This window comes from Chelonia mydas, chromosome 1 (genome assembly GCF_015237465.2).
Source record: "Chelonia mydas isolate rCheMyd1 chromosome 1, rCheMyd1.pri.v2, whole genome shotgun sequence".
Taxonomy (NCBI): domain Eukaryota; kingdom Metazoa; phylum Chordata; order Testudines; family Cheloniidae; genus Chelonia; species Chelonia mydas.
This window is the reverse complement of record NC_057849.1, coordinates 207559181-207582842: the sequence shown is the minus strand read 5'-3', so window position 1 is coordinate 207582842 and position 23662 is coordinate 207559181. Positions and strand designations below refer to the sequence as shown.

At 47.1% G+C, this 23662-nt stretch overlaps 1 protein-coding gene across 1 annotated transcript in view; it reads right to left on the bottom strand.

The window, feature by feature from the left end:
* CLCN1 (chloride voltage-gated channel 1) overlaps positions 1 to 23662 on the bottom strand; it is a 58036-nt gene that overhangs the window by 22874 nt on the left and 11500 nt on the right. Inside the window, 7 exon segments of the mRNA XM_043543803.1 lie at positions 5924 to 6049; positions 6366 to 6444; positions 12038 to 12115; positions 13713 to 13846; positions 13957 to 14085; positions 14799 to 14945; positions 16709 to 16862. Coding sequence (XP_043399738.1) covers positions 5924 to 6049; positions 6366 to 6444; positions 12038 to 12115; positions 13713 to 13846; positions 13957 to 14085; positions 14799 to 14945; positions 16709 to 16862 — 847 coding nt within the window.

Genomic DNA, 23662 nt, shown 5'->3' with positions numbered 1-23662 from the left:
GGGAAAAGGGTGAGAAAGTCCAGTCTGCATACTGAATGAGAATATGAGATAGGATCTGTGGGGAAATAGCAACATGGGCTTGTGTAATTAAAGACTGCATGGCAAAGCACACGCCAAATTAAGTGTGTGCAGACAGCTTTAACTTGGTGCAAACCCTTAATGTTCTTTTAATTTGTGTGGAGATGTAGGTAGAGGGTTAATGGAAATGATGTACTTTCAATCTAACCTCAGTTTGTCAAAGTTTTCTGCTTGGGAATAGTTTCTTATCCTCAGAAGATAAATGGGATTTTTCCTTTCTATTCACTGTATCTCAGTGAGCCCCTGATAAGATCATCCCTGTCACAAATTGACAAGATCACCTCATGGGGACAAAGGTGGGCTCCTCTCTGGGAACTGCATTTACCCAGTTCTCATAAGAGGTACAGAAGGAATTATCACAGTCATAGAAATCAAAGAGGGAAGAGACCAATTAGGTCACATCTTATCCATCAGCCCCTTCCTACTCTTCTGCTCCCCCATCCCCACTGTAAAAAGAAAAGGAGTACTTGTGGCACCTTAGAGACTAACCAGTTTATTTGAGCATGAGCTTTCGTGAGCTACAGCTCACTTCATCGGATGCATAGCATATCGTGGAAACTGCAGAAGACATTATATACACACAGAGACCATGAAACAAAACTTCCTCCCACCTCACTCCCCCGCTGGCAACAGCTGGCAACATCCCCACTGTGTTCCACTCTAGTTTTAAATGACTCAAGTGATGGGGTTACCACCTCTTCCCTTGGAGGCACCTACCCAAGAGTTAAAACTATAAACATCTATATACTAATGCAAGACGTTCAAAAGCTAAAATCAGTGAACTAAGAAGGTCTTGCAGCAGATGAGGATTTTAATACAATAGGCTTTACGGAAACGTGTTGGAATGACAAAAATTCATGTGATACTGCAACATCTGATTATAAACTATACAGGAAAGGCAAACTAGGCTGAAGAGGTGGGGGAGTAGTTTTGTGTCTGAAGGTTTCCATAGAATATGGTGAGATACAAATGTAGAGTGGACAGAACCACACAGCTAAATCTCTAGGGATACAAATTCCAAGATGTAAGAATGTACTACTGGCCTCCAGATCAAGCAAAGGAAATTGAGTACACAATGTGGAGAGAGATCAGAGGCAGGAAAACCTAATAAATGGTGATAATGGGGGGACTTTAGCTACCTAAATATAAACTGGTCAAACAGCACAACACGACCAAATTTAGAGAAACAATTTCTTGACACTGGGGTGATTGCTTCTGGGAACAGCTAGTTCTAGACCACAAGTTAAGAGAGGTTATTCTCAGCTTACGCTTATGAAACAGAGTTGCTAATTCAAGAAGTGACAGTAGACGAGTCACTAAGGGCATGTCTACACTTACCTCCGGAGCGATCGATCCAGCAGGGGTCGATTTATCGCTTCTTCACTAGTGAAGACGCGATAAATCAACCACCGAGCGCTCTCCCGTCAACTCCAGTACTCCACCGGAGCAAGAAGCATAGGCAGAGTCAACAGGGGAGCGTCAGCAGTCAACCTACTGCAGTGAAGACACCGCAGTAAGTAGATCTAAGTATGCCGACTTCAGCTACGTTATTCACGTAGCTGAAGTTGCATAACTTAGATCGATTCTCCCCCTCCCCCCACAGTGTAGACCAGGCCTAAGTAACAGTGACCACAGTATAATAAGGCTCAACATCCCAGCTGCAAGTAAGGTATCAAAAAGTGACACTATACTTTAAAAAGGGACACTTCAATAAATGAAATGGTTAGTCAAAAAGCCCTAAAGTTGAAAGCAAAGGAGGTAAAAGCCCTCCAGGTGGAATGGATGCAATTTAAAGAAACATTAGTATTCTCAGAAGACATGTGCACCGTTGAACAAAAAGACAACCAGGAAGGCAAAGAGTAAACAAATATAGCTTCAAGCAAGGCTTGAGAGCCTATTCAAGCCAAACAAAAATCCTTCAAAATTTGAAAATCTGACCCTAGTGAAGCCAGTAAACAGGAAAACAAACTATAGCAGGCATTAAGTGGGAGGGAAATTAGAAGGGCTAAAATGGAGTTTGAAGAGCAAATAGCTGAAGGTGTAAAAACAAGTATATGGGAAGCAGAAAACTGGAGAAAGAATTGGTGGGTCCCTTGGATCACCCCCAGGAGTTAAAGGGAGAAATTAAGGAAGATAAGGACTTGGCTGAGAAGGTAAGATGCATCTGTCTTTGCTGCTGAGAGTGTTGGGGAGATTCTGACCCTGATCTTCTCTTTCCTAGTATTAGAGATGAGGTCTCAGAGATTGAGGTGTCAGAGAAGAGGTGCTGGAACAAACTGATAATTTCAAAGGCAATAAATCACCAGGCTTAGATGGTTACACCCAAGAGTTCTGAAATAGTTTAAAGATAAAGTAGATGAGTTGTTAATAAAAAATACACTCTCTCTCATTAACAACAGCCACTGCTTCCAAAGATTGGAGAGTAGCAAATGTACCTATATTTTAAAAAGGTTCTAGAGGTGCTCTGGGGAATGACAACCCAGTGAGCCTCAGATCCATAAACTGGTTGAAATGATCATTAAAAACAATAACAAAGTTTATGATCTGACAGGTTGTAACCTGCATGGATTCTACAAAGGCAAGTCATGTCTCATTGATCTCTTAGAATTCTTTGAACATGTCAGTAAAGTAGGGGCCGGTTGACATAATTTATTTAGTCCCACACAAGATGGTAAGAGGCGAAGTGTTCTCATGGAGAAAAAACTGGCTATGAGACTGAAAGCAAAGAGTAGGAGTAAAGGGTCCATTTTCATCGTGGCTAAAGATTAACAGTGGGGGCCACAAGGTTCTGTAATAGGTTCTGTGCAGTTTAATATATTAATGATCTGGAAAAGAGGGTGAGTAATAAAGTAGCAGAATCTGAAGATGAGAGTTATTTGGGTTAGTCAGGACCAAAGAGGCCTGGGAGGAACTTCAGAGAGACCTAACCACACTAGAGGAATGAGCAACATGGTGGCAAATGAAATTCAGTGTGGATTAATGCAAAGTAACACACAGTGGAGGGAAAAATTTAAGCTGATACACAGTGTAGGGTTCTAAATTAACTGTATTAACTCAGGAAGGGGACCCAGGTCTCATAGACAGCAGTGGTGACCTTTCCTCAATGTGCAGCTGCAATCAAAAAACCAACAAGATGCTAGAATGCATAAGGAATGGGATGGAGAATGATATGGAGAACATTATAATGCCTTGATAGAAATCATGGTACAGCTTCATCTGGATTGTGTTTTCAGCACGGGTCACCTCATCTCCAAAGGATATTAAAGAGCTAGAGGGGGCTCAGAGAAGAGCAATGAGAATGATTGAGGACCTGGAAAAATTCTTGTATGAAGAGAGATTGAAAAGATTGGGACTGTTATCTTAGAAAGGAGACAAATAACAGGGGACATGATAAAAGTCTATGACTGGTCTAGAGACGGTAGAGCAAGAACTTCTATGCTCCTAGTCACTTAACACAACAACAAGGCGACATTCAATGACACCGAAAGGTGGAAAATTCAGAACTACAAAAGGAAATACTTTCCCACCCAACGTGGGATTACACTGTGGAAATCACTGCCCCAGGAAGTAGTTGCAGCCAAGCACCTAGTAAGATTCAGAAAGAGACTGGACAAGATTAACAAGAATATCAGCATGGATTCACCAAGGGTAGGTCATGCCTGACTAATCTAATTGCCTTCTATGATGAGATTACTGGTTCTGTGGATGAAGGGAAAGCAGTGGATGTATTGTTTCTTGACTTTAGCAAGCTTTTGACACGGTCTCCCACAGTATTCTTGTCAGCAAGTTAAAGAAGTATGGGCTGGATGAATGCACTATAAGGTGGGTAGAAAGTTGGCTAGATTGTCGGGCTCAACGGGTAGTGATCAATGGCTCCATGTCTAGTTGGCAGCCGGTGTCAAGTGGAGTGCCCCAGGGGTCGGTCCTGGGGCCGGTTTTGTTCAATATCTTCATTAATGATCTGGAGGATGGTGTGGATTGCACTCTCAGCAAATTTGCGGATGATACTAAACTGGGAGGAGTGGTAGATACGCTGGAGGGCAGGGATAGGATACAGAGGGACCTAGACAAGTTGGAGGATTGGGCCAGAAGAAATCTGATGAGGTTCAATAAGGATAAGTGCAGAGTCCTGCACTTAGGACGGAAGAACCCAATGCACAGCTACAGACTAGGGACCGAATGGCTCGGCATCAGTTCTGCAGAAAAGGACCTAGGGGTTACAGTGGACTAGAAGCTGGATATGAGTCAGCAGTGTGCCCTTGTTGCCAAGAAGGCCAATGGCATTTTGGGATGTATAAGTAGGGGCATAGCGAGCAGATCGAGGGACGTGATCGTTCCCCTCTATTCGACATTGGTGAGGCCTCATCTGGAGTACTGTGTCCAGTTTTGGGCCCCACACTACAAGAAGGATGTGGATAAATTGGAGAGAGTCCAGCGAAGGGCAACAAAAATGATTAGGGGTCTGGAACACATGACTTATGAGGAGAGGCTGAGGGAACTGGGATTGTTTAGTCTGCGGAAGAGAAGAATGAGAGGGGATTTGATAGCTGCTTTCAACTGCCTGAGAGGTGGTTCCAGAGAGGATGGTTCTAGACTATTCTCAGTGGTAGAAGAGGACAGGACAAGGAGTAATGGTCTCAAGTTGCAGTGGGGGAGGTTTAGGTTGGATATTAGGAAAAACTTTTTCACTAGGAGGGTGGTGAAACACTGGAATGCGTTACCTAGGGAGGTGGTAGAATCTCCTTCCTTAGAAGTTTTTAAGGTCAGGCTTGACAAAGCCCTGGCTGGGATGATTTAGTTGGGGATTGGCCCTGCTTTGAGCAGGGGGTTGGACTAGATGACCTCCTGAGGTCCCTTCCAACCCTGATATTCTATGATTCTATGATTCTATGATCCAGGGTTATCATAGTTAATGACAGTAAGTATTGGAAGGGATGTTAAACCCCATGTTTCAAGCCCTAATTTAGTCTCTAACTACTAGGGACTAGGATGAGGCCTAATGTGGGGGGGCAGATCTGCATACTGCAGTGCTCTTATACCTTCATCTGAAGCGGTTGGTCCTGGCTACTGTCAGAGATGGGACACTGGACTAGATGGACCATGCACAGTTTAACAGCCCCTCAACATTAGAAGATATTTTCCTCATATCCAGCTACTTAATCTCTCTCTGTCTCCATTACTGCAATATCTGAAACTTTCCCTTTACTTCCCTGCACCATCCTGAACAAGCCTCACCCCCTGTGGTGTTTGTGTCTGCATGAGAATGCATTTACCCTTTTCTGCTACCTGTAGAGTTATTTTGTCCTTTTTCATCATCATTAACCAGTATATTTTGCTCTTTCAATCTTTCCTCATAAATCAGTCCTTCCAGCCTCCAATCAGTTGGTTATTGCACTTGTCTGAATTCCCTCCAATTTGTTACCTTTCTGCTTGACAGGTACCCAACTGGAGCACAGCATTCCCAGTGTGAGGCTGCAAATACTGTCACCTCCCTGCTCTGGGATGGCATGCCTCTGTGTATGCAGCCCCACATTACATTGACCAACTGTGAATTCTCACCTCAAGAATCCTCCCAGTTCTTGGGGACTCACGTATCCGCATGGTGAATTTTTTGGGTAACCCCAGACACACTTAGGCCTCAGAGGAATCGGGGAGTTAGCTAATTTGTGACAAAAGTTTGCCACTCTCCTGCTTCCTTCCCTGTCTTTGCCTGTTATGTATGCAAGGAAAATGGTGGAGGAAATGTCACATCCCCACTGTATTTCTGAATTTGCGGAAAAATTGGAGATGAAGTAGATAATAGAGGCCTATGCACCAGACACAGAGGTCATGGTTCTAGCCTTACCTGCATCCTTGTTCCACACGGCGAGCACTCGGAAGATGAAGGCACTGAATGTGGCTGCGAAGAAACCACGCCAGTAATTGCGCACGGCAAAGTAGGTGGAAGTGACCTCAATGCTGAAGAGCACCCCTAGAGAAAACAGAGATGTTATCACCTGGACATATACTGAAAATCTCCCCAGAACGTCTAGAATCCCGTCCAGCCATCCTTGGCCACTGCTCCCATCAAGTTTGGATCAAAAAGAGTTTGCAAAGAAGGCAGAGTTGAAGGGATGGCAAAAGTGAGAGGGCAGAGTCTCTTGCTGATGGAGGGTGTCTCTCTGTGGGGAGGACATAACAGGGAATGAGTGTGGGTGAGGCTGAAACTATAGGGAATGGTCATTGAATTGGGGGTCGGGGATGAAGGTATCCTGAGGAAAGGCAGAGGAAGGGGAGCAGCCACTTGCCTCCAAGTGGTGTCCCGAAGCAGCAGCCAACCCCCACAGCACAGCCCACAGTTAGGACATCAGTGTAATAATACGGCTGCTACTGGTGGAAGAGACAGAAGAGAGACAGACAGACAGAAGACAAGAGGAAAGAAAAGGGAGAGTGAGTGACAAAATTAGACCAAGTGTCACAGCTTGTCACCAACCCGCTATCACTAATGCTTGTGGGGTGTATGTCCATAATCTCTCTCTCATTCCTCCCTCCTGGACACCTCCAAAATATCCAAAGGGGCTGAGGTAAAATTGGGTCTGGAATAAGGCATAGGCACTAGTCAAGTGATGAGGGCACAGTCTCAGCTCTCATTGAAGTACATGTATTTCTAGCCCTCATGGTTGTGAAAAAATGCCCCAGCCAGGAATTCTGTGTTGTGGGGACTCTCACAGCAGCCACTTCATCATGACTGCTGGTGTGGTGTCAGCGGAGGCCCCATATGCAGGCCAGTGGGAGCTAAGTCCTTCCTCTTCCAGTGCAGAGGCAACGCGTGGGGGAACATGGGGGGGGGGGTCAAATGCAGGCAGGGAAGGAGAGGGACTCTATCCTCCTCTCCCTGTGCCTCTCCCCCACCCCACCCCCTGGCATGTTCAGCCTCTCTCCCTGGCAGCCAGGCGGGGAGTGGGACGGAGCTGCAGCTGCCAGGGAGAGCAGCCGAACATGCACTGGAGCAGCGCAGAGAGCCCACCCCCTTACAGATAATGTGGAATGGGGAGAGTGCTGTGGCCCTGGGCTGGGTTCAGGGCAGGAGGGGTCACTAGGCAGGGAAGACATGTGGGGCGATCATGTGTCCTCATATTTACCTTGTGCCTCTCCAGTATGGGGAGGCACCAGTCATGTATTGCCTGTCTGAAGAAAGGGGGTGATGGTCTAGAGACAGGGGAGGCCCCAGTTTTCCCAAAGAGGAGTGCTGGTGGGTCAAACACCAATTCAGCAGACCGCTCTTGTGCGGATGGTCCCTGACACCCCAAGGAGGGTAGAGGCCATAGCTATAGTGCAGGAGCAAGGCCCAGGGGTACCCCCAAGTGGGGAAAAGCCTAGGGACCCATCTTGATTTAATCTTGCCCTGTGGGAACCCCTGAAATCCACTGCTTAAAAATGAGGAGAGAGGAACACACCATTCCGTGGTAAAATATATATCAAAGAGGAAATTACCTCAGAACAAATCCATCCAAACAGGAAATAACATTAAACATATATCTGAATAGGAAATAACCTCAATAGGAGCTAGCTAGGACAAGAAATGACCTCTACTTGCTACCGTGGCAGAAACAGGAAGCTAAATCACGGTTAGGGCCAGAAAAGCCATTATGAAAACATGGTATCTGGATATCTCTGCATTTATTTGCCTCACCTTCAAGGCTGGTGGGCCCAATCAGTTGGTGAGTCTGGAAGAAGGTTTCATCTCACTGCTGCTAGCACCCCAGCTCATTCAGTGTTTGCTTTGTGCATGCATATCTCTGATAAGCAGTGAGGGTCCCACAATTAGAGCAGACACAATGAGCTTGGCAAAAGCCAAATGAAATGCCTTTTGCTCCTTCTGTGAGTCTATCAGCTCCACATATGGAGTTTGGGGGGCCAGGAGACTATGGGAAGAGATTCTCCTGTGGTATATCTATCTTTGTAATTGCTACGTGCAACTCCTGTTTCCTCTGTGCTGCAGTTCTGCATGTCCAGGAATCTGCTGTTTGCTGAGGTGGCTACCATTTTTGTAAGGTGGAGTTTCTGCAGCCTGTTGCAAAGGAGAGACACACATTGGACTGTCCCATGGAGAGGCCACTTTCTTTTGTTTTTGTTTTGCTTTCTTTTACCACCTCCCCACAAAAATATTCCTATGGGAAGCACTGGATTCCTCCTCAGGTATTGTCACTGTTGGGCTGTGGTACCCCCGCCCCTTCTAGGGATCGGACAGCACACTCAGTGGCCAGCACTAGAGTTGCTCCACACACCATGCTCACATTCTGCGTGAGCAATGGAGGATTCTTTACTAAAGTTTGGAGACAAGAAAGAGTCCATGTACACTAGGTGCAAGGCTTAAACATGTATATTAATGGATGTTGCAGTCCAGTAGAGAGGTAATGGGCTGCCCACAGGGGTTAAAGTGAAGTGGGGTGGGGACATTTCTCCCTCTCCTCTGCTAAATGCGGAGGGAGCTCCCCCTCTTCCCCCTGGCTTGGGTAAGCAGTGCTCCTTCACAGCTCTCCCTGCTTCTTGGCTGATGCTGTAAGAGAGCCCTCTGCTGTTTTAATCTCCTTTAACCCCTAGTTGCTCCTCTAGTCCATCCCTCTCTTGGAGGTAATTAAGAGTTGGCCTGCAGACCCCACTGGCCCATCATCTGGTGGGAGCCCCTTTGCACTGTTCTCTTGTCATCCAGATAGTGAGAGTCTCATGCCTCGTGTTTGTAGAGGGCTCCTCCTGTGTGGTGTTGCTGGCCCTCAGCCAGTCACAGCCTGCTTCCCTGCTAGACACCTGGCTCTCATCCAGCCTCCTTGTTGTAGCTCTCAGGCTGCCTGCTATCTAGCCTTCCCTCTGAAGCCAACATCAAGCTGCCTCCGGCCTGCTGCTCCATTCTCACACACATACCTCTGTCTCTTTCCCTTAGAAGGATCCCCTGCCCTCTGGATGTCAGGTCTGTTACCAGTCTGCTAAGCATTCAGAAGCCCTCTATTGGCTAGATGCTTAACTGGCTGCTTTTTTGTTTGTCGGAGAACACTTCAATCTCTCTGGTCACGCAATCACAGACATGAAGGTCGCTATCTTACAACAAAAAAACTTCAAATCCAGACTCCAGCGAGAAACTGCTGAATTGGAATTCATTTGCAAATTGGATACTATTAATTTAGGCTTAAATAGAGACTGGGAGTGGCTAAGTCATTATGCAAGGTAGCCTATTTCCCCTTGTTTTTTCCTACCCCCCCCCCCCCCCCAGACGTTCTGGTTAAACTTGGATTTATGCTGGAAATGGCCCACCTTGATTATCATGCACGTTGTAAGGAGAGTGGTCACTTTGGATAGGCTATTACCAGCAGGAGAGTGAGTTTGTGTGTGTATTGGGGTGGGGGGGTGAGAAAACCTGGATTTGTGCTGGAAATGGCCCACCTTGATTATCATGCACATTGTAGGGAGAGTGGTCACTTTGGATAAGCTATTACCAGCAGGAGAGTGAGTTTGTGTGTGTGGGGTTTTTTTGGAAAAAGAGTGGGGGGTGAGAAAACCTGTATTTTTGCTGGAAATGGCCCACCTTGATTTTCATGCACGTTGTAAGGAGAGTGGTCACTTTGGATAGGCTATTACCAGCAGGAGAGTGAGTTTGTGTGTGTGGTTTTTGGAGGCGGGTGAGGGGGTGAGAGAACCTGGATTTGTGCAGGAAATGGCCCACCTTGATTATCATACACATTGTGAAGAGAGTGGTCACTTTGGATAGGCTATTACCAGCAGGAGAGTGAGTTTGGGGGGGGAGGGGGGGCGGAGGGTGAGAAAACCTGGATTTGTGCTGGAAATGGCCCAACTTGATGATCACTTTAGATAAGCTATTACCAGCAGGAGAGTGGGGTGGGAGGAGGTATTGTCTCATGGTCTCTGTGTATATAATGTCTTCTGCAGTTTCCACAGTATGCATCCGATGAAGTGAGCTGTAGCTCACGAAAGCTCATGCTCAAATAAATTGGTTAGTTTCTAAGGTGCCACAAGTAATCCTTTTCTTTTTGCGAATACAGACTAACACGGCTGTTACTCTGAAACCAGTAATGAAATGAACTCTTTCGGATGGCCTGAGCCAAGACTGGGCTACAGTTTATTACTCCCCTCACTCACTCCATCTAAAGACAGGAAGTGAAGTATTTGTCTCAAGGAAATAACACAGTATTTGAACAACCATCAAACTGTGAATACCCTCAAAATTACCCTGGGCACAGCGTCCAAGTGATCGGAGTAGTGCCTTGGGGTGGGGTGGGCACACTCAGACACCCGCTCAGGACTAATCAAAAGGGAAACATTCTATGACAAATGATCTATGTATCAGTTTTCTCCCTCTTGACTGGAGGCTGTTGCACCTTGTGTACTGTTGCCCTGGGCCTTGCCCATCTAGCTGAACAATAGATATATCTCTATATCTCTGTCATACGTGTTATTTAAGAGAGTGGCTCTGATTCAGAAGCAAAGATGTGAGTGATTAACACTCACATTTCTCTCCAAAGCCATATTATTCTCTAGCTTACTGATAAAGAATTTATTTTGTGCACTAAAAATATAACTTCCTGTTCATGAGTATTATCACTTGCTGCCCATGAGTGATGTCACTCCCCGCCACTAGTGTTTTTTGGTCCTTCCTCTCTATTGTGGAAGGTGGTCTTTACTGATTGTGTAGGCAGACCCATCTTTGGAGGTTCGGCCTGATACGTGGGGACTAAATAGGCTCAGCCATTAGTGATGACACTTCCTGCCCAAATTTCACTTCCTCTATGGCATTCCCCCCCCTTCCCCCCGCCTTGCCTTCCATCCTCCATGATTACATGAAAAAAGAAATAACATTTCACCACAGAACTGGAAAGGAGGTAAGTCTGTGCAGAACTTGTTTTCATGTAGGAGATTCACAGTGAGACAGTTGAGGTGATGTATACAAACTGTTGTATATAAGAATACACTTGCCTCCGAGAGGAGCCCCGAAGCAACATCCAACTCCAACCGCGCAAGCCGCCACCAGGAGTTCGAGCTGCCTGTACACATTCTGGAACAGAGAGCCCAGCCAGAGAAGGGCATGCCAGGGTTAGAGGGAGCACAGCCACAGGGTTAGTCCCCCCATCCTCCAAAATGAAGCAACAGCCAGCAGCAAATGCAGACGTCTCTGCTATGGTGAGCCGGGCTCTACACATTGCCAGTCTTTAGTACAGTAAGCTTGTCTCTAATATGGAGATCTGGCCACTAAGCACAGCCAAGGTCTACTGTACTGCTGTGATGTGGTGCCTGCATGCCACCAATCTACTCTTGTGCACCAGTCTCTATACAGATCTGGTCTATATAAACAACTGCTGTAGTTATCTTATATTACACAGCCAGTTTCTGCAGGGAGCCAGTCTGCACAAGCTGTTTCTATTACAGTGAGTCAGTCTCTCTATATAGCATATAGTTAGCCTCTAGGGACACTGCCAGTCTTAATAAACAGCTCATCACTACAATGATCTTTTTACTGTAAAGCTCATCACTACAGCAGATATATAGACCACTCCTATGATTAGCAGTGCTCTGTGCATGCACATTCTAAGACAAACTGGTCTTTATGCAAAGCTATTTGGCAAGTCTTTATGCATGGAGGGTGACTACAATGAGGCAGCTTATGGCTTCAGCACTATCAGAATACAGACTTGCCAGATCATATTCCTAGCCAGTCTGTTCTGTAACTTAGTATGCCCCATACCAGGCCAGTACTTATAACTTACTGGACTGTATACCTGGCCACTGTCCATAATCCTGGCCAGTGCATGTAATGTACTGGTCTGTAACATCTTGGTGAACTGACTGCGTTCCCTGTACCAATATCCTGCCCCCTCCCCCTGCTATGCCCTCCTCCAGAGAAGAAATCATGTTGCCTCTCCCGGGAGATGGAGAGCTTCAGGACAAGTGTACGCAGAAACCTGTGCCTTACCTCATACACGCCACAGAAGATTGACATGAACTTGCTGAGCACAGCAGCACAGATGCTGGCAATGTGCACGAAGGGACCCTGTCAGAGAAGAGAAGGGAAAAGATGATGAGGAAACAGGGTCAGTGCATTGTGCAACTGACATGGATTTAATAAACACAGAAGTTGGCGCACGCTCTCCTCTCTCTCTCTCTCTCTTTCTGTCTCTCTCTTTCTCTCTGGTCGTCTCTGTCTCTCTCCCCCCACCTCTCCCCTCTTTCTCTCAGGTAGGAAATCACTGATTTGAAGGTATCTCAGCATCTTCCTGACAGGTTTGGTCACAGAGACCCCCCTTGGGACTGTCACCTGATGTGCTGAGATTACCTCTGAGCCCATTTTCCCTGCCAGCTTGGGACTCCAAAACCCTGCCTTGTTGAGCCAGACACACTAGCCTGCTGCAACACAGACCCAGGTCTGGTCCCAAAGCTGCAGACTTTAACCAAAAATTGCTCAGCAGGTCATCTATCTCCAGCACCCAGACACCCAGTTCCCAATGGGATCCAAACCCCAAATACATCCATTTTACTCTGTATAAAGCTTATACAAGGTAAACTCCTAAATTGTCCACCCTCTATAACACTGATAGAGAGGTATGCACAGCTGTTTGCTCTCCCAGGTATTAATCACTTACTCTGGGTTAATTAATAAACAAAAGTGATTGTATTCACTATAAAAAGTAGGATTTAAGTGGATTCAAATAATAACAGACAGAACAAAATAAGTTACCAAATAAAATAAAGCAAAAACACGCAAGTCTAAGCCTAATACATTAAGAAACTGATTACAGATAATATCTCACCCTCAGAGATGTTCCAATAAGCTTCTTTCACAGACTAGACTCCTTCCTAGTCTGGGCCCAATCCTTTCCCCGGTACAGTCCTTGTTAGTTCCAGCTCAGGTGGTAACTAGGGGTTTTCTCATGACTGCAGCCTCCTTTGTTCTCTTCCACCCCCTTTTATAGCTTTGGCACAAGGCGGGAATCTTTTGTCTCTCTGGGTCCCCACCCCTCCTTCTAAATGGAAAAGCACCAGGTTTAAGATGGAGTCCACCATTCTTCCTGGGCTGGCTTACAGGAACACAGGAAGGCTTGCAAGTAAACAGAGCCATTTACAACCAATTGTTCTAGTCAATGGGAGCCATCAAGATTCTAAACGATCATCAATGGCCCACACTTTGCATAATTACAATAGGACCTCAGAGTTATACTTTATATTTCTAGCTTCAGATACAAGAATGATACATGCATACAGATAGGATGAACACAGTCAGTAGATTTTAAGCTTTGTAATGATACCTTACAAGAGACCTTTTGCATAAAGCATATTCCAGTTACATCATATTTACACTCTTAAGCATATTTCCATAAATCATTATGGAGTGCAATGTCACACTTCCTTTAACCCTTTCTCTAGCAAACCTTTTACAGAGTCAGAAAAATGACCAATGGGAGGTCAATGCTGTAGGGAAGTTCAGAAACAAAAGCAGAGCGGGGGGTGGGGGGAGAAATGGCCCCTTGTCCATAAAGATAAGATATTTATAGCCCCTTCCTCCCCAGGGCTTCACAGTGCCCAAAGAGACACCTATACCTGCCTCCCCCTCCCTGGCCATTACTCCACACAGACACAACAGCAACACTCACCTCTTTCCCTATAGGCATGCCACTCCCCAGCCCAGCTGTCAGGCCTACGACTTTGGCCACAAAAGCTTTGAGCGTGAGGTATTCCTTGAGGACCACTCCCCGCATGATTGTTTTCAGCTCAGGAATCCCAGACCCTGAAAAAAACCAGACCAGAGAATGAATAAATAAGCCATAGAAACAAGCAACATGCCATACAGAAAAAGAGACAGACAAAGGCAGATCTTCCCTTGCCCCCTGCTCTCACCAACAGCCTGTGGGGAGACAAGGTGGCAGAAGACAGCAGCAAAGAGGATGAGGATGAGGGGGTAGGTGACCCAGGCCAGGTACTGCATAGGGACACTCGGGTGCAGCTCCTTGTACATCCACTTGTAAGCTGTGGGCAGACAGAGTAGGAGTCAGCGAGAGCAGTACCTCCCCAAAGGGGCTGATGAGCATCAAACAAACCCAGCTCAAATCAGGATAGCCCAACCGAGAACAATCCAACCACGTTCAGGACTGAACCCCTCAGCAGAAAGGGGTCCTGCCAGCAGAGAGCAGGTGTCACAGGGAGCAGTGTGTATTAGGGGGATGTGAAACACAAGGCTGAATGAACCTGAAGACTGAATTCACCCCAGTATAAAGAGGACGTGGGGACTGGATTAGAGGAGCTCTGTGTACGTATGTATCTTGAGGGGAGAAATATAATATTAAATTAACACGATTTCATGGTCAAGCCATACCATTCTACCTTGGCCTGTAACTGTTAAATATCCTAAGCTAAGCAGAGGATGTCTGGCCTATATTTTGAGGAGCAACTTCCAAATAAAATGAATGTTCTGCAAGATCTAGTGTGACTCTTTAGAAGAGGATACTCTCCCCTCTAGGTCACTACTGATCCCAGTGCCCCAGTGTGGTGCGAGAAAAGCTGTACTCAGGGAGTGGTGTGGGTAACAAACTAGGGGATATTCTGCCCTGGGAGTTAGTACTGACCCCAATGGCACTATGGGGCAATGTGCTGCAGGGAGCTGGTGTTGAAGGATGAGGAACATGAGACATTAGGCATAGAAGTGAATTGTTCATGTGATTTCTGAGGCAGTTTCATAGCACCTTAATGGGACCCACCCTGCAGGCTCTTGGCGCTGGCATAATCCATTCCCCAGCTCACCAGTGCCATGACCAGACCCAACAGAACCAGGAATATCCAGTCTTCTCCAAGCTTCTTGGTAACATATTTCTGAATGTGTCTAGCACAGTCTGTGGATGAGAAAAAGTCTTGAGACAAGAGGGTAAGCCAGGGAGGGTCAAGAAATATTGAGGAAGCCCCCTGTCTGTCTCTTCTTTCCCTTATTGAGGATGGCAAGATAGCAGTGTGACATTCTATACCTTGGGGGAGCACCCTGTAACCCCCATATTCCTCATTTATATATAATTGTGATCTTGCATATAAAGCAAGCCATGTGAGGTATCAGGGGAAAGGTTATAATCTGCTGAAAGTCATTTTTCTATCCAAATATGTATATCATTAATGCCTATGAAGTTGTGAGATTGTGTATGGTTGTCACTAAACCATGCTGTAAGTTGGGGGATCAGCCAGATATTAGCTCCCCAGAGGCAACAGCAAGGAAAATAACCAATGTCCGGGTGGGATGTCAAACAACCCATCAACAACCATTGTCCAGCAAGGGAGCTACCATTCAATGACTCACCTGAATGAATCATGAGGCCACACCAGGGGAATTGCTCAACCTTGCCTGGAGACTCAGCAATGCCCCCAGACATGCCTGGACTTGTGCTCCCCAAGTACATGGGACTGAGGGTATAAAACAGAACACAGTGGCCACATGCTGGGTCTTTCCCCTGCCCCCACCTATGCTGCAAGCAACAAGGACACTCTGAAGACTCCAACTGAGGGGACTGGCCCAGATTTCAAGGGTGAAATCTGTATACTAGGGACTGCAATATCCAGTGGGGTGAGAAAAACTGCTTAATCTATATGTTGCCAAGTCTAATAGGGTTGAAAGTTTAGACGGCGTGCTTATATTTTATTTCTTTTAATAACTAACTCTGACTATTTGCCTATCACTTAATAACACTTAAAATTTATCTTTTGTAGTAAATAAATTTGTTTAACTGTTTATCTTTTCCAGCAAGTTTGTATGAAGTGTGTGGTAAATCTGCTTAGGTTTTGCAAAGGCTGGTGTATATCCACTTTCCATTGATGAAGTGGTGAACCAATTAATAAATCAGCATTGCTCGTCTTAAGCAGTGCAAGACAGTATATTCCTGGGGTATAGTGCTGGGAGCTTGGGGGATTTGACTCTGGTGCCTTTCTCTATGTGATTCATCAGTGGCTCTGGGAGCATTCATGCAATAAAGCTGGGTGTGGGGCTCCACATGCTGTTGTGTTGAGTGATCACAGTGCCTGGAGGGGCTTGCTGTTGGTTGCTAGCAAGGCATTGTGAGAGATAGCCCAGGCTGGAGAGAGTTCAGGGCACACAGCAGTCCCACAGTCTCAGGCTGCACCCTGGAGATCCCATCACAAGCAGCTCCTATGGAAACATCATGTCTGAGTGCTGGAGGCCTCGGCACATATCCCTGTGCTATACAGTACTGCAAAGTCTTCTGCAGTATGGGCAGGATGGGGTGTTTAACCTCTTGTGCACCGGAAGGAGAGATCTCCTCAAATGATCCCGCAAGTGTGAGAAAGGCCTCTTTCTACAGATCTCCCCCTACAGGAGATCTGTAGCCTACTGTGTGATGGAAGGAGAGACTGCTCTGAGAAAAACTATCCCTTGCTGTCACACATATTCCTGGGGGGCAGATGGGAAAGGAAATTTAGCCTCTGCTAGCTTCTCCTCTTCCACCCAGTGGGACTTCTTCCTCCTTCTCCTGGAACAGGGCGCACTTGTCCCCCTTTTGCCCCACTTGAATTCCATCCCTCTGCACCTCCAGCTTGAACTGTCCATCTTTTGGTAATAAAGTGAGCCTGTCTGTCCAGTGCAGCTGAGTGGTCCTACCTTGGCATTTGGAGTACCGCTCCTCTTTGACTTCTGTCTGGCTGTCTCGTTTCTGGGGGCTCTGGCTGTTCCCTTGGGTCTCTTTCTCACCCAGTAGTTTTGCCGCTTCCTTCTGTGCAAAGTCAGAGAGCTGGTCTGTGTACTGCCTATAGAGCTAGAGGAGCCAGAAGAGGGAAAGATGAGAGGAAAAAGCAAGGTTAATGTCCCAATTCACAGACAGAGACAAAGAGACAGCTCCACAGATGGACAGAGAGTACTACAGACAGTCAGATGCACAAACCCAAGCAAACCCAAACAGAGAAGACAGAAACACAGGAAGACCCAGACAGACAGAGTTTGTCTCATTGTCCTTCTCCTCTGCTGGTCCTTACCTATTGGGAGGAAACAAGTTCACACCCAGAGTAGCCCATCCACTGTTCCCTGCCTACAATCTCTCCCCATCATCTCCAGCCACTTACGACTGGGTGTGAGCTTTGTGAGCAGCTCCTCTCCACAGCAAGCGTGGTCTGGGATTGGGGGTGGCATGAATATTACATACTCTATGTGACTGATCTTCCCTCAGACATGTCTGTCTCCTATCACCATATTGCTGGGGCTAGGCCATCATCCACAGCCTACTCCAGGGCTACAGACTCCCAACAACTTCCATTCCTAGTAAGGACCAACAGGCTCATTTAGGGCAGAATGGGGCTTCTGCTGACCGTTCCATCCTCCCTCCACATTGTGCCAGAACTGGGTGATTGTTAATCCACCAGTGATAGAGCTCAGCTTGAATCTCTCAGTGGTGACAAACCATCTTTCTCCATTGCCTGGACTAAACTATAGTATTAAAGATGCATTTTCCCTACAATGGTTTGAAATACGGCCTTGCTTTCATAGAATCATAGAATATCAGGGTTGGAAGGGACCTCAGGAGGTCATCTAGTCCAACCCCCTGCTCAAAGCAGGACCAATCCCCAACTAAATCATCCCAGCCAGGGCTTTGTCAAGCCTGACCTTAAAAACTTCTAAGGAAGGAGATTCCACCACCTCCCTAGGTAACGCATTCCAGTGTTTCACCACCCTCCTAGTGAAAAAGTTTTTCCTAATATCCAACTTAAACCTCCCTCACTGCAACTTGAGACCATTGCTCCTCGTTCTGTCATCTGCTACCACTGAGAACAGTCTAGTTCTAGTCTCTTTGGAACCCCCCTTTCAGGTAGCTGAAAGCAGCTATCAAATCACCCCTCATTCTTCTTTTCTGCAGACTAAACAATCCCAGTTCCCTCAGCCTCTCCTCATAACTCATGTGTTCCAGTCCCCTAATCATTTTTGTTGCCCTCTGCTGGATGCTTTCCAATTTTTTCACATCCTTCTTGTAGTGTGGGGCCCAAAACTGGACACAGTACTCCAGATGAGGCCTCACCAATGTCGAATAGAGGGGAACGATCACATCCCTCGATCTGCTGGCAATGCCCCTACATATACAGCCCAAAATGCCATTGGCCTTCTTGGCAACAAGGGCACACTGTTGACTCATATCCAGCTTCTAGTCCACTGTAACCCCTAGGTCCTTTTCTGCAGAACTGATGCCGAGCCATTCGGTCCCTAGTCTGTAGCGGTGCATGGGATTCTTCCGTCCTAAGTGCAGGACTCTGCACTTGTCCTTGTTGAACCTCATCAGATTTCTTTTGACCCAATCCTCTAATTTGTCTAGGTCCCTCTGTATCCTATCCCTACCCTCCAGCTTATCTACCTCTCCTCCCAGTTTAGTGTCATCTGCAAACTTGCTAAGGGTGTAATCTATCCCATCCTTCAGATCATTAATGAAGATATTGAACAAAACTGGCCCCAGGACCGACCCTTGGGGCACTCCGCTTGATACCGGCTGCCAACTAGACATGAAGCCATTGATCACTACCCGTTGAGCCCGACAATATAGCCAGCTTTCTATCCACCTTATAATCCATTCATCCAGCCCATACTTCTTTAACTTGATGGCAAGAATACTGTGGGACACCGTGTCAAAAGCTTTGCTAAAGTCAAGGAATAACACATTCACTGCTTTCCCCTCATCCACAGAGCCAGTTATCTCATCATAGAAGGCAATTGGATTAGTCAGGCATGACTTGCCCTTGGTGAATCCATGCTGACTGTTCCTGATCACTTTCCTCTCCTCTAAGTGCTTCAGAATTGATTCCTTGAGGACCTGCTCCATCATTTTTCCAGGGACTGAGGTGAGGCTGACTGGCCTGTAGTTCCCCAGATCCTCCTTCTTCCCTTTTTTAAAGATGGGCACTAAATTAGCCTTTTTCCAGTCGTCCGGGACCTCCCCCGATCACCATGAGTTTTCAAAGATAATGGCCAATGGCTCTGCAATCACATCCGCCAAGTCCTTTAGCACTCTTGGATGCAGCGCATCCGGCCCCATGGACTTGTGCTCGTCCAGCTTTTCTAAATAGTCCCAAACCACTTCTTTCTCAACAGAGGGTTGGTCACCTCCTCCCCATGCTGTGCTGCCCAGTGCAGTAGCCTGGGAGCTGACCTTGTTCGTGAAGACAGAGGCAAAAAAAAGCATTGAGTACATTAGCTTTTTCCACATCCTCTGTCACTAGTTTGCCTCCCCCATTCAGTAGGGGGCCCACACTTTCCCTGACCTTCTTCTTGTTGCTAACATACCTGTAGACACCCTTCTTGTTCCTCTTAACATCCCTTGCTAGCTGCAACTCCAAGTGTGATTTGGCCTTCCTGATTTCACTCCTACATGCCGGAGCAATATTTTTGTAGTCCTCCCTGGTCATTTGTCCAATCTTCCACTTCTTGTAAGCTTCTTTTTTGTGTTTAAGATCAGCAAGGATTTCACTGTTAAGCCAAGCTGGTCGTCTGCCATATTTGCTATTCTTTCTACACATAGGGATGGTTTGTCCCTGTAACCTCAATCAGGATTCTTTAAAATACAGCCAGCTCTCCTGGACTCCTTTCCCCCTCATGTTATTCTCCCAAGAGATCCTGCCCATCAGTTCCCTGAGGGAGTCAAAGTCTCCTTTTCTGAAGTCCAGGGTCCGTATTCTGCTGCTCTCCTTTCTTCCCTGTGTCAGGATCCTGAACTCGACCATCTCATGGTCACTGCCTCCCAGGTTCCCATCCACTTTTGCTCCCCCAACTAATTCTTCCCGGTCTGTGAGCAGCAGGTCAAGAAGAGTTCTGCCCCTCGTTGGTTCCTCCAGCACTTGCACCAGGAAATTGTCCCCTACACTTTCCAAAAACTTCCTGGATTGTCTGTGCACCACTGTATTGCTCTCCCAGCAGATATCAGGGTGATTGAAGTCTCCCATGAGAACCAGGGCCTGTGACCTAGTAGCTTCCGTTAGTTGTTGGACGAAAGCCTCGTCCACCTCATCCCCCTGGTCCAGTGGTCTATAGCAGACTCCCACCACGACATCACCCTTGTTGCTCACACTTCTAAACTTAATCCAGAGACTCTCAGGTTTTTCTGCGGTTTCATACCGGAGCTCTGAGCAGTCATTCTGTTCTCTTACATACAATGCAACTCCCCCATCTTTTCTGCCCTGCCTGTCCTTCCTGAACAGTTTATATCCATCCATGACAGTACTCCAGTCATGTGAGTTATCCCACCAAGTCTCTGTTATTCCAATCACATCATAATTCCTTGACTCTGCCAGGACTTCCAGTTCTCCCTGCTTGTTTCCCAGGCTTCTTGCATTTGTGTATAGGCACTTGAGATAACTTGCTGATCGTCCCTCTTTCTCAGTATGAGGCAGGAGCCCTTCCCTCTCACGCTCTCCTGCTCGTGCTTCCTCCCAGTATCCCACTTCCCCACTTACCTTAGGGCTTTAAAAAGCATGTCCATATAAATGCCATGATAGGGCTACGTGTTTATCATTTCTCAGATCAAACGTATGCAGTTTACTAGTAAAAAACCATTTTCACATGCTGCCAACTTTGCACATTCAGCCTGGTATTTGAGAGTCAAGCTGGGCTCCTTCCCTCTTCATAAACCATAATAAAGGTTCTGCTACGCAAATTATGTCCTCACTGACACCTGTGCAACCGCATTGTCTTCAAAGTGTAGTCTTATTTGTGCCTGTAAACTGCCCCCCACCACCTCCCAAAAGGCACAGGTGTCACAGAGATCCTAATTATGTTGATGTTGTGCAGGATGGAAAGATCCCAGCTTGACCCTCACATCTCAAAGGGATGTTGTGGTGCTGCTTTTAAAAAGAAAACTTTTTTACTTGTAAATGGAGTACAGTTGATCTGGAATCATTGAGATGGTAAATACTAAGGCTATGTTTACGCTTTGAGCTGGAAGGTGTAATTAGCAGCTTAAGTAGACATACCTGCACTAGCTCAGACTGAGCTAGGGTGCTAAAAATAGAAGTACAGATGCAGTGGTGGGAGGGGCTAGCTGCCCACAGTATGTGCCTTGCATCTTGGATGGGATCATACTTGTAGCGGCTTGCCATTTGCACCACCATGGCTACTTCTATTCTCAGTGCACTAGCTAGATCAGAGCTATTGCAGGAATGTCTACTCAAGCTGGGAATCACTAGGGTGACCAGATGTCCCGTTTTTAAATGGATAATCCCGTATTTAAGCCCCCCTGCAGGTGTCCTGACTTTTTCTTTAAAATGGGTAAATTTTCCCATATTTTCTGTCTCCCCCTACCCCGCATCAGTACTGGCGGGTCCTGCTGCTGGCCAGATCCCTGCTCATCAGTCACCAGCCCACCAGCAGGGAGCGGGGAGGGGGTACAGTAACTGATGATGGGGGTGCATGTGCAAGGCTGGTGACGGAGCAAAGATGCAGCGCGCAGGGCCAGCTGCTCCCCCCTCTGGTCTGTCAGCACAGCCCCTGCTGCGTGCTGGCTTTTGGCCCTCAAGACCCGTCCCGCATCCCATTTATGGCTGGCACTGGCTGTTCATTGCAAGCTGTGGTGGTTGGTGAGTGCAGGCAGGCACCAGGCGGCGGCCAGTTACGTGTCACCTTTATGGACTCCCCCTCTCACTGTCCTCTCCCTGCTTTGCCCCTTTACCCCCTAAGCCCCGCTGCTCCTCCATATCACCCCGGGTGGGGCACATCCTGCTCCCAGCACTGTGCAGAGAACCAGCTCCTGGTCAGAGCTCTGAGCTCATCACAGCCTGGCTCTCAGGCTCCTTCCTTCCCCCACTGCCTCTGGCTGGGCCAGCACCCTGGGAAAGCTCAAGACCCTCCGGCCCAGTCACTGGCCAGGAGGAGCCAAGCCCTACATATGCCAAAGCCCCGCACAGCACTGGCATGGGAAAGCCTCTCCACCCCTCAGCTAAGCTCTGGAGTTGGGGGGGGAAGCAATTTCCAGCTTGTTCCTGCCCCAAACCTGTAGGCTCCACAGCAGCCCCCGAGGCAGGGGCTTATCACCCTCTTCACCTCCCCACCCCCACTGTCCTGCCACCAGGACTGGGGGCCTGCTCTGTCCAGAAGGTATCCTCCCCTGCTGAGCCACCTCTCTGGCTGGTTCACTGAAGGCCCTGAAGTCAGGTTCCCTGGGCCCTGGTGCACAATATGTCCTTAGGGCTTAACCCCTTCCTGCCCATGCTGGAGCCGGGGGACAGGAGGCGGCTGGGTTTTGTCAGTGCCCAGCAGCAGCCTGGAGGTATTAGCTGCCTGATCCTGCTGCTGTTGGAGAGGGTTAACGTTGTTCTTCTTGTGATTATTCAGATTTTCTCTTTAGAGAATTATTTTTGTAGAGCTCTTCTTGGCAGAAATATGAAATGTGGGGGGACTATTTTCAAATAAAAGTTTTTATTCCTCTTGTAAAAAAATAAAATAAATACAAAATTAAAAAAAAAAAACAATGTGCAGGGAGGAAGGAACAAGCTGCTTCCAGCTGGGAATGGGGGGCACGAGGGGAGAAGAAAAAGAAATGAACTCTGCAAAGACATGGCCAGGTCATCCCTTCCTCCCCTCCTCCCCCGCTGCATCTGGAAGTAGCTCCTGTCCCTTCCCTCCTGCACAGTGCCAAAAGGTTGCTGCTGACCATATTGTGGTGTGAACCCTGGCAGAAATCTTGGGGGGTGGGGGTGGGCATGTGACCCTGCATGCCCCCCCATGTGTTGTCTCGGCAAGATGTGGCACCAGGTATCGGGAGAGCATTGTCTCATTCTGTAAAGCCCATGGGGATATTGTTTTGAGCTTAATAATAGTAATAATACAGTGTAAAGGTGTAAACATCCTCAGATCCCTCTCCAGAGAGGCCTGACTCCCCTGTCAAAAGTCTTTAGTGTTTCCACTCCTGCTCACCTTGCTCGCCTTGTCCCTATGTCCCAGCTGTGGATCCACTCCACCTCATGGGGCTGACTAGTGTGACCCTGCTTCCCCTATTAGAAAAGATGGGCCAAATTCAGATCTCATGCAAAGCAGTTGGTTTCACTGGAGGAGCACACATTTACACCAGGACTGAATTTAGCCCTCTATATTTTAATCTAAATGCATGGTCTGCACCCATCCCCCTTTCAGGTGCTATTACTTCTGCAAACCCCATAAACTAAATTGGACTATGCCTGGTAATAGTTGGAGGAGAGACCTTCTGAAAAGGCCAGGTTGCACAGAGTGGTGTGGGTAACTCAAATAAGCCAGTAAATATATAGAGATGTACAGTATGGTATAATCAAATGTGAAATTTCTTCTGATTACAGACACTCCCTGGAATTGGTGCAGATGTAAGGGGACTGTTGTAATGATGCTGCCCATGGGAGCCAGCTGAGGTCACTCAATTAGGGTGAACTGCAAACAGAACGGGGCAGACAAACCCCAAAACCTGGCAGATATTCCAATATTTAGATATACCAAGCCAACACAAAACAGCTTCTATAGTACAGTAACTCCTCACTTAACGTCCTCCCGCTTAACGTTGTTTCAAAGTTACGTCGCTGCTCAATTAGGGAACATGCTCGTTTAAAGTTGTGCAATGCTCCC